This window comes from Melanostigma gelatinosum (assembly GCF_949748355.1).
Source record: "Melanostigma gelatinosum genome assembly, chromosome: 12".
Lineage (NCBI taxonomy): Eukaryota > Metazoa > Chordata > Actinopteri > Perciformes > Zoarcidae > Melanostigma > Melanostigma gelatinosum.
Genome location: NC_136645.1, coordinates 13,575,223 through 13,595,286, shown reverse-complemented (window position 1 = coordinate 13,595,286; position 20,064 = coordinate 13,575,223). Strand labels below are relative to the sequence as shown.

The window sequence follows — 20,064 nt, the reverse complement described above, 5'->3', positions numbered from 1 at the left end:
GACATTACAGCGCCAGCGTGACTCACACCCTTGTAATATGAGACCCAGAGAAACTCAACCTGAAGAGAGAAATGTGTGACACAAAGTGAAAGCAAAAGAATACAGAGGGAGGAAAATCGAGGGATTAGCTGAGGGATATCAGGTTATGACTGTTTCTCCAGCCCTCTGGGAGGACTGAGCCTCTTATTACCCTGTGCATCCTCCACTGGAGATACATGAGTCACTACCCTCCACTTTACACTTCTACCACTGATCATATCCCTTCACATTTCCATGTGGAACCTGCCTATTTGCTGCGAGAACAAGCCACCACACACATGCACTCTGTATCCTACTGCAGCCTTTGTTGTTTTCAGTTAGTCAGTTAGAAGCGTAATGGGTAACGACTGCACATTCCTCTTTTAGGCCCTGCCCATGGAAACATGTTAGTTTCATTCCACACACGAGACTGCAGCTGTAAGTGGATTTGTCCACAGCAGGGATATGGTGAAACTCAGAAATGGCAGTGGATCATGTGAATGAATGACTGTGTGTCCAAGACATGGCTAAGCTTTTAAATTAACAGTTTCTGGTTAGACTGAATAAGCTGTAAACAAACATTAAGAGTACACTGGCCTTGACATGTTAGTTGTTTCAGATATAATAGCATGTGATCCGTTAACTAGACCTGTTGATGTGCAGTATTGTGAATGGAATATGCTGATTGCGCTGAACATACTAAACAAAAGCAAACTGTGGGAGCAGGGACGTGGCAGGTAGGTGAGAATGTAGTTTGACAGATAGTATTGTTAATTGTCTGTTCAGTCCACCCATGCATCAGGGAGGGACACAACACAATCTAAAACACCAACAAACTTTCAAAAGCTGCCAGTCCCAACAACACCGAATACAAGCTTCATATTTATTGCAGAACAAGCTACTTAATATGAAAAACTCCAGACAGCAAACGTAAGTTTCATGTACAGTTTAATAGCATACAGCATCAGTTCATAAATACTTCAATACATTTTCTTTTTTTCTCAAATTACGCTTAAGGGAGAGCGTCACCAAAAGTAAGACAAAGTAAGAATGTAGGCGTGACATTTTGTTCCTGGAAGAATTGTGCACAGAAATAAGTTTTGTGGCAAAGAAACATTCAACATGTGAGCAGTCAGGGCATCAGGCTGAGCGGCCGGTCGGTTCCCAGAGACTCTCAGATGAGCTGGTACACAGTGAAACCCACCGCACTGAACTGCAGTCAGTCCTACAGATTCTAGTGCACAAAGCTCGGAATGACACCACTAGTACAGCCAAGACCAGAGTAAGACATCAGCAGGTTTCACATTGAAATTAAAATGTCATAAAAAAGAAAAAAAAAAAGCTTTTGACTGTAAAGGCCAAGAGTTGCGATCCTCTGATCTAACTCCAGTTCTTTCTCCAGAACATGAGAGATGCTGAGGAGACCCAGCAGGAATGTGACACTGCACTGTAAATGAATCGCAGCGCTGTGAAAGGCACTCTGAATTGATTGTTCTGCAGCTTTTTTTGGAGTCTGATTGTCATTCAACATTACAGAGATGTCCCAAGAGGGTCTCACCCATGCAGGGCAAAGAGTTTCAGGAGTCCTCAAAAGACTGGGACACAATAAATAACATTTTGTTTGTTTCCTTTGATTAAAAGAGAGTGAGATTTTTTTTATTTATTTTATATATATATATATATATACTGCACAATCATTAACAAGGCATCAAAACACGATAGGCACTTAAATATACTTTTGTTTCGAGCACTAAATGGGAAAACATTCCTTTGAACAGATGCATGGTACAAACAATACTGACTGGGGTGATGTAAAAGTGCAATCCGTTCCAGAGCACGGAGACAACTAACAGGACCAAGAGGACCAGACAGAGGAGCTAACGCCTCTAATGGCATTACCCTCACGGGGTCCATGAAGGAAGACGTGCGTGACCTTACGCAAGCAGCAGGGCGCGTTAGTCACAGCGTACCAAACCCGCACTCCAATCCTAACACAATTACCTCCAAAATTGAATTTAAAGTCAAACTATGAGTCGCTTTGACTGGGCATCACGTCTGGAATGTCCTGTGAGTCGGGCTGCGAGGGAGCACAGAGGACAAGATGGAGTCGAGAGAGACAAAATGAAAGCACGAGGCTGGAAAAGGCAGAGCGGTTTGTGTTTGGTTTACAGAGGCTACATCGAAACCAGGTTAATGTTTGAGCACTTATGATATGTTAAGTACAAACCTAGAAGTCAATCGAGGAACCTTGGACCCCCCTCTACCCTCCTCCCCTAAACCATTCCACACTTAAAACAAACATTCACACACAAAGGCCAGCCTGTCTCAGTGGATTACCTGCTACATGAACAACTGAAAGGCAGCTTTGCTCGGCTACAATTAGCAGACACAAGTTACTTCAAACGAAAAATAACACGTTGCACACTCATTCGATAAATCCCCAAAAAAACGGGAGTTAGTGGCTTTGTTTTAGACTGAGCAGAAGAATACAATATATTATAATTTATTGATGGTGTTTTGATAAAGACGAAGTTTATTCAATGTAAGGCTATGCAATATAGCATTCTCATCCACGTGCAGTTCAGGCTTAAGAGATAAATAACATTGCAGACACAGTATATATATATACATACACACATTAAGACTTAAAATGAGTAGTCATTTCAGTTTTTAGTAGTCACACTTTTTAAAAACACCATCAAAGTCACAATTAACTGCATTACCTGTAACTTATTGTTATTATTCCGTTTTTAAATTTGATTGTCAACACACTGCTTGAAAGTTTGATCGGATTACGTGCGGATTGTTTTACGAGACAGGTTTTTGTTTTTCACGCCGAGTGTTCGTGTCTGTGGGAATCAGACCGGGTGAGCAGGCAGTGCCACCCTGGCTCTTGGGACAGTTGTGTGCGTGGACGACTGCTGTTCGGGTGTTTCTGCGAGAGGAGCCGGGGCGATGCCGACGTCGAGAGACGAGCCGGTGCTGGCGTCTGAGACAGACCTGGGCTGCTCCGCGGGCTGGCGAGGAGGCGCAGGAGGAGGGAACGATGGGGACTGGAGGATGTCTGCATAGCGCTGGCTCGGCTTGGTCTCCCGCTGAAGGACTTTTCTCAGCAGAGGTTTCAACAGCCCGATGGTCAACTGGCTGCTGTGGGAGTCTGCAAAGGGAGCGGGGGACGTGGAGGTTTCAGTGGACATGGAGGAGGAGGGGGAGGGGGTGTTAGGAGAGGGGAGGTTTTTCAGCACCAAGTTGAGAATGGTGGTCACAGTGAGTTCCTCCGGGCACAGCGCCCACAGCAGCTCCAAATAGGGGTCCAGGTCTCTGTGCTGAATCACCTCGCACAGCAGAGTGTTGAAGATCTCCTTGTTGAGCAGCGGACTCTGCTTGCAGAACTTCTGGGCCACCTGGGTGACCCGCTCCCACTGCTGCTTGGCCATGAGGATCCTCAACGCCTGCAGGATGGCATTAGGCCGCCCGCTGACTAGCAGCAGCTCCACCTCGAAGTCCTGCCGTCTGTCTCTGTCCGGGGCCAGGCTGGACAAGACGCACAGGGCTCGTTTGTAGAGCGGTGGGTTGTTCTCCCTGCCCTCCCCTCCTCTCCCGACGGAGAAGCCCCAGGAGGAGGAGGACGACGAGGCCAGGCTGAGGCCCAGGCCGGCTGAGCCCTGCTGCTGCTGGGCGAGCTCAAGGAACCGGGGCAACCAGCTGGGCTGGAAGTGGAAGGCCGAGTGGCAGAGGAGCTCGAACACAGGCAGGTCAGCTGGGGGAGTGGCGCTTGTAGGTTTGGCTTTACAGTTGGTGCCGTGATCACCTTTGAGGCTGTGGTTGTGTTTTGGCCCGCCATTTGCGACAGGGAGGCCGCTCGGGGTGCTGGGTGTCGCAGCGGGACTGAGGACAGTTTTCCACACGTCCGGGGGAGCCCTGCTGGACAGAGAGCCGTCCCCGTCGCAGTGTAGCTGGAGGGCGGCCTGCGCTGCTCTCCACAACTGGCCGGGGAAGCTGCTGAAGATGGAGTTGAGGTAAAGCAGAGCCTCTTTATCCAGCTCCGAGGCCGAGAGCAGCCTGGCTACTTCTTTCTCAACCAGACTCTCGCACACCGCCACCACCTCTTTGCTATTCCCCCTCACTAAACTCCCCTTCACCTCCTCCAGAGAGACCAGAGCCCTGAGCTCGGACTCCAGAGAGCCCGTGAGCTTGTCTTGTCCTGCCGTACATCCACCTCCCCCGTTCTGGGGCGGCTCTGCTCCTTTCTGCCTCGGCCCCGCGTTGAGGTAGTTCCTGAGGATGGACGCTAAAGAGATGGGAGCCTGGAACCGACCTCCTTTCTTCAGCGCGTCCACGGTGAGCTGGGTGCTGCTCAGGCTCCTCTGCTGGTAGTATTTACAGGCCTCCTCGAAGACGGCCTCTACCAGGAGGGCTCCTGGATGGATACTCTCCACTGCACCAAGACCGGGCGGCTTCAGCGCAGAGTCGCAATCTCTGGAGTCCGTCTCCCTGTTCACAACCGCAAAAAGGCCGGTTTCTGAGAGCAGGTGAGGTGCACGGCTGTCAGCCCGATTCACATACAACAACCCCTCTTTCTTCAGCGTCAACATTTCCAGCTCTCTGCCACAGTTCACGTCTATCAGGTGCAGGTCTCGCCCCATCAGCACCGCTACGATGTCCTGGTACATGCAGAGGCTGGTGAGAGCGCCACGTGTCGCCAAGCAGCCGTCTGCCAGTTTGTACACCTGCCGCAGCATCCCGTCGTCCTGCAGAAGACACACCCACCCGGTGCTGAGCAGCAGCAGCAGGCCTCCACAGGCCGTGGGGGAGAAGTCGTAGATCTCCGGTGGTTCAAGAGTCGATAAATATCCCAAACAGTCCGTCACCATCCTGTTTAGGTCAGACTCTTGGGTTGAAAGCCTTTTTAGGGGGGTGCTTTTACACGTGGTGCTGACTGTGAAGGAATCGTGATGAGGGGACCAGGAGAGAAAACACTTGGAGGTGCTCGTCAGAGGCTTCACCGCCACATCAGGGAGGAGGTGTACAAATTCACCCGAGCTGACCACGGTGAATTTAGGATTGTTGTGGAGGGCGATTTTCACTCCCCCCAGGCTGACGGCAGCCTCCTCCACCTCGAAGTGACGTCTGCAAACACAGTACCTCAACTTGTTCCTCGGGGAGCTGAGGGCAGGGGTGCTTTCTGAGGGCGGCCTCTCCTCACACCAGATGATGATGTTGGAGCAGGCACAGACGGACACCACTCTCGCACTGGGGCTGTTGCACAAATTGGACGTTTGCAGGAGATGCCAGCCAGCTTTGCACTCCTGGAATCTCCAAAACTCGACTTTTCCATTCTCATAAACCACCGCTACGGCTGCCGCGTCTCTGCTGCTGTTCTGATAGTCCAAATACAAAACATCCACGATGGTGGGCACGGTGCGTGTCGTCCGCAAATCCAGCTTCTTCTGGTTCTGGGCAAGATGGGGTCTTTCATACTTGTCGAAACTCACGAGACCGACCTGAGGCTCGCGGAGGATGACATGAACATGACGTCCGTCTGGGCTCAGGCGAACGTTTGACAGGCTGTTTGTGAGCTCGTTACTAGTCACTTTAAGGATCTCAGTCAGCTCTTTACCGCCAGTATAGTCCCCGAAATCTGACAGTTGCTTCAACACCAACCGCGCCATAACTTCCCGTAATGTAGCTTGTAAAAGAAGCACTAGCCTGCTAGCTTGTGCGGCACATAAATCTCACCACGGGCTCCGGAGAGACGAACCGAGAAGCATCCCGTTATAGGTTCCCAAGAGAGGCTTCATCTCCTTGTTAACGTCCGTGCGGAAGGATACATCCTCCGACAGCCTTCCACCCGGGTAACCCCATGTCGGTAGACCACAACAGTGCTGAACTGTTCGCTGACAGTCACCGCTGAAAAAAGTTTTAAGAGCAACTCGAGAAAGGCACTTTACTCATTCCGATGCTATGCTAGCAGCACTCCCCTTGACATCACGGGATTGGTAATTTCCGGATACCGACGACGATTTGCATAAAAGGAGAACAAAGATCGTTTAGAGGCGGAAAGATGAGCAACTGCCGCTGCACACTAGTCTTCAGTCAGCTCGTTCGCCCGTCTCGTGAGGCGGGTTTTAGTCAAAGTTACACATCACAACATCTTTGCGTTGGAAATACAAATTGTACTTTAGAATCAGAATCAGAACCGTTTATAACCAAGGACGTTACGCATACAAGGAATTTGACTTGGTGAATTCTCTCTCTCTCTCTCTCTCTCTCTCTCTCTCTCTCTCTCTCTCTCTCTCTCTCTCTCTCTCTCTCTCTCTCTCTCTCTCTCTATCTGACAAATGAGTAATAAAACATCTGTTCTACTGTTTATCTCATGCTGGATTAATAATAATATAATATAATATAATAATAGTCTATACGTTGTATAGTCTATTATTAGCAATTTTGTTTCAGCAGTAGTAAAACATGTTGGTGCATAATTAAGTGTTTTAGGTTTAGCACCTTAAAGCAGAAAAAAATGATCACAGTAACAATATTTCTACATTTTTGCTTTAAAAAAAAAAAATGTATAACTTTATTGTGTATTTTTCTCTGATGTGATTCTGCAGCATGCCTAACAACAGTTTTCATTGCCATCTGCAGTTCTGGAAATGTCTTGTCCATCCAGAATTGTGCACATCTTTTGCACCAGTACCTCTGTCTGTGGAAAAAAACATGTTCAGTGGCAAAAAGGTTGTCATGAAATAAGTTTTCAATCTGTGGTGTGCTTTTGTTTGAAGTCATTACCTTGCTTTGAATGGTCAATGATCTGTCAATACATTGATGCCATTCAGGTGTTGACCCCCATTGAAAAACAGTGGAAAACTGAGGGAATACTGAGAAAAGTGTGATTAAACATTGGGTCACAGCTATGGCAGTGTTTAGGTGTTGAAGTGTATCTATGCTGAACAAGATACTGAACTGCTCTCAGATCTTATATATATTTCTAAATTGCACATCTAAGATGATGTGCAGTAATGATGGCTGTTTGGCTGACAACAGCCTCAAAACCATATCTAGATCAGCACACATTAGGAACTGTGCTAGTGTCCTTGTCTGATTTGACAGCATATTTAAATGATGTTTTTAAAGCTAAATCATACACAGTGTAACTATGAAAACCAGTTTTATCTCCAGGTAAGAATTCATCTTACCTGAACGAAACTGAGGGACTGTTCCTGTACGTATACTTCTTCATTTTGGCTGTGAAAACAGTGTGTGAATATCTAAACAGCTGGACTGATATCAACCTGAGCATCTGACTCAGAAGTAAGAGCCATCATCACACCACAGATATGGTGTGAAGCAGCATTTGACAAGTGATGTTGGTGAGGCTTAGATGAGTCTGTGACGGACAGCCTGGTGGGCTTTGCAGGGGCCATCTAACTCACCACGCAGAGGTAATGAAAACAGTTTTGTCTTTGAAGGAAAAAAACATTCAATAAAATGGGAGTGAAAGGCTCAGTATAGTGACTCACAGTGTCAATGAATTTCTGCCTGCTGTGAAGGGCTTGTTTATTACTATTGCCTCTCAATGGCTCTCAACATGACAACGGCTGAGCCGGACGGTGCGCAGCTAACGGTGCTAACAGCGCTAACAGTGCAAACCACGGCAAACGTGCTGACAGAGCTAACAGCGTTTACTGCAGGGGGAACAGGAGGCTCAACAAAGCACATGCAAGCTCAGATAACAACACACTCAGAGTGACTTTATTCTCTACTCAGGTAAACATTACTCCACTATATATATAGCAAATAGTTGTTTGCTGCTATATTAATGTTCTGAATCCTGGAAATTGCACATTTAACTAACTTGAAACAAACAAACGTTCCTGGTTTGATTACATCTCCTGAACTGCACTTTCAGAGATTGAATTCCTGGTTTTAGAAATCCTGTTCTCCCCAGAGATCTTCATACACGCCCAGCAATGAAGATTGAATGAGGCGACCGATATAAAGTAAAGGACATGTTGCTTGTATTTAATGATTTTTAATGAATCAGCAGACAAGCTTGTGATACCAATAACATAATCAAATAATGGGGAAAGTTCAACTGTCTCCATCTCACTGCCTCACAAACATTCATAGCGCAGGCCTTTTGTTCGCACATCTCGGTCGCATGTTTGTCTTTTAAATCATAACGAATGGAAAAAGATACAACTTTTTCCATATTTTCTCTTAAATTTATAGCAATCCTTGGATCATTTTGCTCGTGTCAGGTTTGTAAGTTTAATTTCACTTCATCGCCAGGAGGTGGCAGCATCGATTTTCACTCACTGCACGTGGGTGACTACAAAGGAAAAAGAGTTGAAATATCTACACAAGTGCTCACAGAGGTAGAGTTAAATATGGATAATGTTGTTCTTCATCATTTCTTCTTTTCTTGTGACGCCGAGAGCAGATGCATTGAGTAGTAGTCCAAAGCATCACAGACAACACTCACTGTGTTTGTCAATGAATATCACATGGCTATAGAGCATCACAAGGCGTCTAAACTAAACTCCTCCATTACATCTCATGACTTTCATCGTTCCTCTTTTACCTCACTGATTCTCTCCAGTTAAATATACATCCGGCTGTGGGGGTCCACTGAGAACTGAAGGGCCTTGAGTAGTTTTCGAGGGATGTGAAAACCTATATTTTCCCAGTCTAATGAGTCAAATTAATTCTTTTCTGGTTGTAAAAGTAGCATCTTCAGTCCCTTTTCTTCAGGTTCACATGTTCTTTATTCTATTACTGGCTGAAAGTAGGTCATTGCCTTGGGAAAAAGCTAGGAAACGTGTGAAATGTGTTTTTTTTACTTGCTCGTTCTTTTAAACTTTGTCTGACCTAACTAGCTGAACAATAGCATGAATGAGATTGCTGAAGGTTGCTCTGTTAAAGCTGGTGCTTTTCTTGCTTTTAGCTCTCGTATATTTATGTATGGACTGTCTCGTGCCAGAAAGCACTGAAAGGGATGCATGTCGCCCCTTCATATTGATGTGTATGTCCATGTATTTATGTCCTTTTATGTCTCTGTGTCACAGCTGATAAAGTATATGGAGGCAGTATGTTATTCAAACAGTATATTCAAGCCCAGCCGCCTCCAGACAGGCTTGTCTTGGACAGAAAACACCCTCTTAGAGAGTGTGTTTAGTCTGATGTGCCCGTGTACAGGAAGATGAAATGCTTGTCTGGAGACTCGAGGGGGATGGAGGCAGGAGAGATTTCCTTTTTGAGTTATGTGGTGTAGAAAAGAAAACCAATTTCTGCAAATGTTGCTGCTCAGGGTAAAGAAGATGGGTTGGCTGTCAGCTGTGCATCCCCTCAGGAAAGAATGATTTTAATTTGAGCACAAACTTATGAGAAAGAAATGTTTGCGTGTGTGAGAAAAGAAAGATATTAGTCAGTCTGTTTGGGGTTTGAGTGAGATGCCACTTCACTGTATGAAAGTTACAGCTGCCTGTCAGCCTCCTGTCTCCAGTGAGAGCAGGCAGATATTACTGTCAGTGTGCTCTCACTTTTGTAAAGCTGTCATGTGTGCAGCCGCTTGCTCACCGTATCTCCCTTTGCTTCTGTAAGTCAATTCACTGGAGCATTTTGTTTTGAGCTTCAAGGGTCTTTCATTGACTCTCCTCTGTGCTGACATATAGCATAGCATTGTGGGAGGTGAAGTCATCTATCTATTTTTCCCCCTCTCACACATATCTTTTATGAATACATCAAAGAAAAGCATGAAATGAAGTGCAGGAATGGAGAAAAGATGGAGATGAATAAGAACTTTGCCCATTATTGCTGACATCTTAAATTCATTTTAATGATTTCACCGCAGCATAGCCCATCAAAACCTGGCAATAAGATCTTTATATTAAGTTCTAATTTCTTTGAGCGGCATAGATTTCAAACGTAATGCAGTTAAATTGTCGGATGTTCAGTGTGTTTGTGCTGGACAGAAAACAGCAAGCAAGAGGCTGAGGAGTATTCGCCAATAAACTCAGATGAAATGAAGCAAACAATCAGAACATGTAATAACCACACTGCTCTTCAGAAATGATTTTCTCTCCAGGGCTTCATTCCCGACACTGATGGAGTCCTTTAAACTGTAACTAATTTTCAGTGAGATTATATCCTAACACCCGAGCACATATATCAGCAGCGTCTCTGGAATATTGACTGCTAAATGATTTTGTATACGAGCACAAAGAGCGCCAATTCATGTTAGACTGTTGGTCGTTCAGAGAGGAGAGACGATGCGAAGAGAGGGAAGCTTCGCGGTTCATTAGGAAGACAAACAAACCTGTAGATAAATGAGAGTCATGACTGACTCTTTGGCCAAGATGGCTGAGCTATAACAAGCTGGGTGAGATGTAAAATAGTCAGTTTTGGAATTTGGTTTGTTATTTTGGTGTAATGAAGAAAGTTGATGCGACAGAGAGAAAAGTTGTATTGAGGATGTTCCAATATTAGTGAAATCCTTGAAATGAAACTTCTGATGAGAGGTCAAAAATGAGAGGTCAAACGTCTGCAGCGCTGTCACTCATAACAGATACCTCATGGGCTGAATAGAAAACATGCCATTTACAATAGGCTGCCCCTCTGCATTCAGCACGGGCTCTTATCTCAATGATCCATACCCCGACTCTGAGCATAAAGCATTAGCTCTCACGTCACACTATTAATCGGATTCATGGCCCCTGGCTCATTGTGCTGATGTTTTGTGAGCCCTCTGCCTCTTTCCTATCTCTGCATCTCTCATTCTGTCCTGTCCTCATAAAGACACACACACACACACACACACACACACACACACACACACACACACACACACACACACACACACACACACACACACACACACACACACACACACACACACACACACACACACACACACACATGCTTGGCCACTGAAGTGTAGTGTCATTAGTGACCACAGATTATCTGCATTGGCTTTGATGCTACAGTAGCCGAGGTTGATCATGTGAGGATGCCATCACTGTTCTTACACAATGAACTGTTAACCGTATCCCGAGGGTTTAGAGTAAAGCATATATATACTCTGCCAATAAATCCTCCCTCCTTCTGAGATTGTGACAAGGGAGCTTTCCAGCCAACAACCCAAGTCCATCTCCTTTGTGTTTTACGGCGATGGAAACAGGCGTGAGTCACTGTGCCTTCTGTAGCTGTGAGTGTACGAAATCTCGCTGGAGCGAAAGATCAAAGGACAGGATTCAGCCATAGCTTCCTCCTTGATTTCCTATTCATTTCACCTCGCTGCCTCTTCATTAATCAGCCTTGAAATGAATCAAGGGTTCCCTCCTCCACCTCTGGTATTCATGCTCTCTCTTTCCATTTCAGCCTCAGCCTTCTGCTTGTCTCTCCTTCTGCTTCCATCTCTCTGTCCCAGGATCAGATATAATTGCTGTTGAGATAAACTCTCCGATGCAATTTCTCCTTTTTTGTCTCTGAAAACATCCGCTTCGCCTCAGCAACATGGAACAGTCAAACCGGTATCAGTGTAGCCTTTGATCACGCAGAGCATCCTCTCCACAGCATTGGCCTAATTTAACTGGTTCTGCAACCGCAAAACCTCGGTGCTGTCACTTAAAAGTCCTCCACCTTGCCAGCAGCATTCTGAGGTGAATTTGACAGCATCTCGGCATCATCAGACCCTTTAAACTCAAGTGCTTTGTGTGCATGTGTAGAGCATGTTGCTGGTGCATGGTTTCCTCTTACGTTTGTCCCACTTGCATGAAAAGAGAAGCAGTGAAACCTTGAGGTGCGTTTTGAGGACTTCAGACAATGAGCTGTGAAATCCTAACGTCTTGCCCCGTCATCATAACTTCAGCTAACTTCATAGCTTTCAGCTACTGGCTGTAATCTTTAATAGGTGGTAACGTTGTCTCTGATAGGAATGCATGAACAACAATGTCTGTTTCTTACACACAGACATGCACGGCCTCCTTTCTTTTTCCCTCCCTCTCTCCTGCTGCTGCTCTCTTTAACTGAACGGTATATTCAGCTGTAAGACGTCTGCATATGGCAGCGTTTTCTGCCTGATCCATTAAGCAAACATCATTCTGAATATAAATGCCAGCTTCCGACAGATCAGACTGAAAATGAAAATGAAGCACTTGGTAAACATGCCAAGCTTTCTGTTATGAGTAAAACCTTTAGAAGGAAGGACTCGTTTCATAAAACTTGGGTCTTATTTTCACCCATTCTTCTTATCAGTAATAACATTGTACTCACTATGTTATTTGCACCTAAAAAGGTGATTACACTTCGGCCATCTATGAGTGACAGCCCCCCCCCCCCCCAATCAGCAGGGGTGGTAACATCTGGAGTAGAGGCAGGGGGTCGCTTCCAGTCCAGTTGCTTATCATCATGCGAGAAGGATTTTTTGTTGTCATTCTGGCAACTTCGTCTGACCGGCCAAACATCTGGTGTCTGGCTTCCTCTTGGAATTTGGCTCAGAGAGAGCCATTCGCTTGGCCAACGTGGGCTCAAGGAATAGCTGCAGTGGAGCTGGTGCTGTTTACTTTTATTCATCCCTTAGAGCTCATAAGACGACAGACAAAAAAAAGACAAATAAAAGTTCATTTTTGCGTGAAATTTGACATTCATGTTTCACGAGTCTTCCTGTGGGTTTGTGTGTACTGAGGTGGGTGGCATGACAGCACTTATTATTAGACTCAGGGAACAATTTCAAAATGAACGACAAGACTGGAATACTGATGAAATATATTTACTGGCTGTGCTGGTTGGAAAGCATGTGTGCCATCAAACTGACCCTTCTCAAATGACCTGTTCATCATTGATATCATGTTTTCAATAGAATGCTCTGCTCTGAGCTGCCATTTAAGGTTGTATAGATGTTAAAATGAAGCTGAATGCACCAGTGCAGGAGCTTCAAATGTAAGGGAGTGAAAATAGAAATTGCTGTCATGCTGTAGCTCTAAAAAAAAAAAAAAAAAGACAATTTCAAGGCTCATTTGGACACACTAACATACACTCACCTTTAGCGTCAGTACTGCGATTACTCCACTTCAAAACCATGAAATACTCACACCATATTACACGAAGATAAATCAGTATTTTCCAGTGATAGGAGCCCTGCCATCTTGCATTATCCTCCCTGCAGGCCTGTGCATGCCTGTCCCATTTATATTTGACCTTAGCTCTCCCACGCGTGGATGCTGGAGGGAATACGAATACCTGTGGCTACACCTTGCACATTACAGCCTCATTGAGTCACTCGCTGTGTGGCTGCATCCCACGAGGAAATGGCATTGACACTGTTGGCCTTTGCTTGATAAATTAGGTCCCCGGGTACAGGTACCCAACATTACACTGCACATTCATTATGAGCTGACCACTGGCCATACGGCAGGGGAAGTTCTATATCGCTATGCATTCACTTGGCATTATCAGAAACATTGAGAGCCACGAACTTCCCTCCAGCGTTTGAAAAAAAGCTTTTCACCTGTCAGCAAAACCCAACGACACCAATATTCATATTCACACCACATGGCTGTGTACAGTCGGTGTAGTTTCTTTTCTCATTAAACACTGCAAAATCTAGAGAATTTGGGAGTAAAGAGGAAGGACTTCAGACATGCGGTGACTAGCAAGCAGCCGGCAAACCTCCTAATTGGCAGGAGGTGGAGCCCAGGGGACAGGAGATTGGGAGAGAGTTTCGCTTGGGTTGTAATGATTTCCTGTGGGCAGCAGAGGAGCCAGGAGCAGGCCCGATCAGGGAGAGGTCGAAGGAGGAGGAAAGAACGATCAGAGGATGAGGAAAGCAGCTATCTTGAGACTCATTTGTGTAGCAGTTCACTCTGAGAGAAAGGGAAGCCACGGACTCTTGGACCTGGATCAATGTCTGACTTCTTCCCGCTGCTGTCTGTCTCAGTGTTTCTCTGCTGAAACTTTTTTGACTTTTAACCTGCGGAGCTTTAGTCAGGAAGAGACTATGTGAGTGACCCTCTGTCTATCCAGGAGTCTTTCTTGCATTCTTGATGTTCTGTTTGTTATTTCATTCTCTCTCTTTTCCAGAGTGCATAATTCAAACTGTACCTACAGGGCTGAGCATCGTACATCATTACTCTTTTGGTTTAAGTCAGTAGACTTAAACTGGGATTCTTCAGTGTTGACCAAGTTAGATTTAAGACTTTTAAATAAACGTTTTAATACGTAGGCGGTTCCAGGGTCTGGTTTACAGGGACACTGATGGAGCGCTCACAAAATTTGTTTTTCCTTTAGTGACGAGTCAGAATGTCTGCTTGAGGGAAGTTTTATATGGAAAATGTATGGAGGAAAACCAGCAGAATTATTTACTGAATAGATTAATACATTTATTCGTATTCCCAGCTATAAATAACAATGATACCAAATTATACTTATTTAATGTAACTAATTAATACATATTTAATTAAATAAAGGCCCATACCATTACATTTACATTTGTTATAATACCAGTTAAGTAAAACATTTACAATACTTGGGAAATTAAATTGAAGACTTTACAATGATATGCAGGTATAGCAGCTAATGTGTTTTCCTGTTGTGTCACTAATGTAATAAATGAATGCAGACACAAGGATTAAGATGTTTCTTTATGTTCACTCACTAATATTACTTCAGTGATAGACAAGAGAATATATTCAAGACCTTTGTATATAAAAGTAAGACTTTCATACATTCTCAGATCTTTTTTGTGAGGAAACTGAATTACCTTTTGAGACTTTAACTGTCTATCACTGTCACTACTGCTGTTGATCAGATTTAAGCTTCAAGATAAGAGAACAGGGTGCACTAAATGCCCAACTTTTAAACCGTCAGTTGCGTATTGCAAAACCTCTCTCCCATCTGTCTGACTTTCAATGGATTAGTACATCGTCTCAAAACTTTTACTTTTAAAAACAACAATGTAATACAACTACTGATGCCTCTGGACATCTGTTTTGAGTATTTCAACATCATACACCCTCCTCTAGGTGACCCAGCTGGGGCAGAGCAGACCCCAGCTTGTGTCCAGATGGCTTGCTACTCATGACTCCATGGCTCTCCTTGCTTTTAAAAAGAGGAATATTGACCAGTGCCTTAGCAACAGTGCAGGATTAGATTTATAGTTATGGTTTTAAGAGGGAGGAGAGCAGGTGTCTGAGGCGTGAATTAGACTGTATATCAGGGAAAGCAGCAGACACTGATGCTGCAGGGCCTGATGAATGGATAATGATGCCTCTGTTCCAAAGAGCCCTTGGCATATGGCAAAAAAACAGCATACACACATGGAGGGCCAGCAGACAGAGAGGTGTGCGCACACGGATACACACACAAACACGTACACAATTTCTGTTTCGTGCCAAGAAGCTACAGACAGGAGGAACTCAAAGTGAATACAAAGCATGTGGTTTCGATGAAAAACTTCAGTTTGGGCACCTGGTAAATTACAGTTTCCCTCAAATCAAACCATTTAAAGCCTTAACATACAACTTTCATTAAAGGGTTTCTTTGCAGAGGGATATTAAAACCTTTATTCATGTGCACTGCAATGGTGTAAAATAAACATATTATGCCATTCCAAAAGCAAGTAAATATTCACCAATTCACCTTCTCTACTCTTCACTAAGACAAATATTTTAAATATATCAGTATTCTACAACATTTCAAATAAATGCGGTAGCTGCAGAGCTAAGAGATAATCAAGATGAGCAGCTAGTTCTTATACATGTAAACAAAATGAACAGGTGAATCAGCTGTTAGCTATTATGCTCTGAGCTGCGTGAACAGTCTACCTGAGGATCTGAGGGCTGCTCGTGTTAAAATCTTTAAAACGTAAATGCTGCTTTACTACTACAACTACTGTTATTATAGCTTTCAATTCATTTTTTTTATTACACAATATCATTTTATTGTCTCATGTGCACTAGTCTCAAATTATTCAATTCTAATATATTTTTTACTTTTATTCAAAAAATATTCTTTATTTTCACTGTCCACACTTGTCATCTGTGAAGCACTTTGAACTGCACCAACCTGTGTAAAAGGTGCTCTACAAATAAAGTTTGATTGACTGATTGACATTGTCCAATTTCTTGACATCTCTGTCGGTAATTAGAGGAACATGTTCCAATTTGCCCATCATAGCCATGTTTTTCCTCACATGCTACAGTTCCTGGTTTAATGCCACTTTCATGTCATAGTGTTCAGACTGTAATGAGCAAATGTGTGGGAAAAGATGTTCATGTCAGTTATAATTTCCAGTTGGATATATCAGGGATTTCTGCTCTCGGCAAAAAGAATAGGAAGTGTAAAAAAAACAGCAACATACTGTAGCTGCAATGCCGCCATTGCTGGCAGTTACATCTAAATCAAATCAAATTTTGAAGTGAACAGAATTAGAAGCTACAGACTGGTTTCACTTGTTAGCTGCTACAAAAACACAACACACCAAAAGTAGCCAACTGTGAGTCTAATGGGCATTTTCTGCTACTTGACACAATGTTCCTGCAGCACCAGCAAACAGCAGCAACACTGGCAAACAAATCTAAAGACAAAGTAAAGTGTGACTTTACGGAAGTGTGCTACAAACAGACAAACCGTCAACAATACCATGAGAATGATATGAGAATGATATGAGTATGATGTATAAAGCAAAGGCTATGTGCCATAATTAAGCTGTCTGCCGATGTATTTGCAGTGTGCACATACTAATATGTGTGCAGGTGGGTTACCCACAGACAAATCAGCTGTGTGCTGTCAGCTAAACAAAGCAAATTATCAGGAAAACTTAAACGGTCTCAAAATGTATCTATAACGCAAATGTTGGCTGTTCCATCCCGTGAGACGTCATAACTGGTTACGGGGTCTGATATTGAACACAGTCAACAGTGTTATTGACAAATCATTTAAATGATACAGTGATTAGAATGAGACATCGATGACTGTTAATATATTTGTCAATATTTTCCCCGTGCAGGAAATGTAAAAGTCTGAAACATCACTTTGCTCTCTCCTCTCCGTTGAGGATGGAGGAAACAGTCCTCTCCTGTTTTGACCTCCTCTACACTCCATCACTTTCTGAATCTCCATCGAGCTGCAACTATGACTCAGCGAGTGTGTTAGATAACTGAAAGATGGCTAGAGAGACGACACGCAGCAGTGCGTGGCTTCTAAAAACAGCCCGGTTATTTCATCAATCTGAGACTTTAATCTTCAATCTAACAGACGCATTCATCATATTGGCATAAATCATACACCGCGCCTTATAAAGGTCTTCACTTGATTGAAATCGGTTGTATTGTCGTGTTTTTATGATGCAATTATTAAGCAGAGAGCCTCCTTGTTCATGTTGCACTTGATTTGGTTGTACGATGATAAAGTCTTTCCAATAATGCAACAAATAGGGCCGTAATAAATAATGTCACTTTCTCTGGTGATTGATGATGTTTATATCCAAGAAGGGATGACAGCAACAGATGCTGTGATTAAGCAGAGGTATAGTCACACACACACACACACACATGCAGTTGCAAACACAGTGTATACACACACAGATATGCTTGCACACAAAGATTAAAAACTGTGAACAATGCCGTGATGTTTTCTCCACATATGCGGCAGATGCTCATATCTAACATTATACTGTGTGTACGATCTCATGATAAAAAACTAAACAAAAGCAATTTGCCATGTTTACATGCACAGCGATATGAGGATGTTCACGCAGCAGTCTCAACAATCATTCATTTATTGTTTTAGTTTTACTTGCTTATTCCTATAGTAATTGGAATTAACCTCCTTCACAGACACATAAGTCAGAGAATTGGCTTGTTTAAATTATTACAGCTAATGCAACCTCTTAATTGCAATAATTACTCAAAGCTTGGAGTTGTTAATGCTCACAGTTTAAATCTATTACTGTACTACACATGCACCTATTGCGCTGGGAAATTGCTCTGGAGTGACAAAAAAAGAGAAACAATTCTTGCTCTAAATGATTAATGAAATAAGTAGCAGCCCGTTGAACAACTGAAGTGTGCAAGATCGTGTGAGTATGCACAAGTGGAACACTCATCAAACGTTCAGACAAAGCAGAACTTTCTTATTTGCACTAAATGGCAGAGAAACTAATTCAATCATTCTCGTGGTCACGGTGCAGCCAATAATGGGATTATATTTTATACATGCCTTCCCATTGCATATTCAAACACTTGAGCTTATTAAGGTGAGAGGTTTCACAGTGATTGACAGTCCTTCTTAGTTCAAAGCATGTTACTCATGTTACAGCGTGGTACACTGATATGACTTAGAAGCAGACACGCTATCACGGTGTCCTGCCTGTAATTCCTTGAGAGCATTTCATGATTCAGCAATCTATAGCTGTGCTGCGGCGATAGCGTGGTGGCTTTGAGGGGATTTACACAAGTGGGTGTGGCTGTTTCCCCCAACGCTGTAGTTTTCACTGTTGTGCGCTTGGAAATGTTTGACTGCGAGCTGCCAATGACGCCTTTGGCAGAGTGTGATAAACATGGGCTGTTGTCTAATACCTTGGCATTAGCTGTAGAGACTAGGACGAGAGGATTTGATGGCCCACTAAGCGAATATCTGGGGAGACTGGTTTCAAACGCTGTGTGACTAATTGAAGAGGGGGGTTTTCCAGAACTCACTCAGTCCATGTTTGGTCCTCTGTGATCACTAGCCAGCTGAATTTTATTTCTTCACTTTACAATGAAGAGAAAATGTTTGATTTTGGTGAAATTGCTTTTGTCAACGTTGGACAACTCATATTCTTCCCTGTTGTAGATCAGAGTGTAAAGCAGTGATTGCTGAACAGACACACCTATTGTATGCAAGTTATCAGACATCATCAGCTACAAGGGTCAGTGGTGGCCGACCAGGCCGAGGAGTCATTTTAATGGACATGTTCTCTTTTCGCAACTTTCCTTGTTTGACAGCAACATAACATTGGCAACATGAGACTTACATTTGCCGTCATCTCCATGCTTCTAATTTTAGCGTCGTAGCAACACCAGCAGTTCTTTCCATGGTAATTGTATTTTACAGTGGGATGATCAAAGATGATCAAAGTGTGTGTTTGAGTTTGTATCATGTGTGTGGGTGTGTGTGTGTGTGTGTTTTCAGCATAGAGAATCAGTGGTTAAAATTCATCCAATGGTTATTTTGTTGAGTAGTTTTTCAGCAGGTTTAGGTGCACTGACTGTAAAGCTTTTTATATCTGTGTTGAGGTGAAAGAGAATGTTGTGTTTCTGGACAATACTGACAGAGAGAACATCAAATCCAAACAAGATACACAGAGGTAGTTTTAGACTCTAAACATGAATTCACGGTTTAGTTATAATCGTTAAGACTTCAGTGCTGGTTGAATTGGAGACACCTGTTGCTGTTGGTGGTTGGGCTTTAATAAAGGTCTGAGTCTTCAGCTCAAAACAACATGTTTGTTAACCACTGGTTAAAATATGGCAAAAGAGGAGCAACTCATGCTGTTTACAGCACACCCAAACAAACCATGGGCTCACGATTACTAAAAAGCACAGTTACAGAATAAATACACATGAAATCGTTATTACGGAACAAATACAAGCCATGAACAACAATGAGGATGGGGTTTGAAATAATTCATCACGTTAACGACGATGAGACTGAATCCTTGGACCAAGTCTTACTGGCTATGAAACATGTCATGAAATGCTTTATTCAAAGCTGCACTTTTATAAAGGATAATGAAAGCGGTGTGAAGCTTTATTCCACCTTAGTCCCCATGTACAGTATGACCTCTTACACTTAACTGGACATTTCACAGTCAACCAAGGTACTTATTTCTAAGGACTGAGGGTTTGAGCCAATTAGGAGAGTTTTTGGCAACGTTTCGAGTGTTTTGGCCAATTAATGAATTTTGCTCCATGATTTTTCTGTCCTCATATTGTTGTGTTGTGCAATTCCCTTTTCAGGGAGCTGGAAACTGACTTCATGGAATAGGAATGACTTGCTGCCTGTATC

The 20,064-nt window shown here is 43.6% G+C and overlaps 1 protein-coding gene across 1 annotated transcript; it reads right to left on the bottom strand.

Annotated features, from left to right (window-relative positions):
- Positions 1 to 1,076: 1,076 nt before the first annotated feature.
- Positions 1,077 to 5,970, bottom strand: hps6 (HPS6 biogenesis of lysosomal organelles complex 2 subunit 3). The gene has a single exon (XM_079280486.1). The coding sequence runs from the start codon at positions 5,688 to 5,690 to the stop codon at positions 2,877 to 2,879; it is 2,814 nt and encodes a 937-aa protein (XP_079136612.1). The 5' UTR covers positions 5,691 to 5,970; the 3' UTR covers positions 1,077 to 2,876.
- Positions 5,971 to 20,064: the final 14,094 nt, after the last annotated feature.

What these genes read in the sequence shown, in the direction of transcription:
- hps6 (XM_079280486.1), bottom strand. Translation starts at nt 5,690, where the DNA reads ATGGCGCGGTTGGTGTTGAAGCAACTGTCAGATTTCGGGGACTATACT.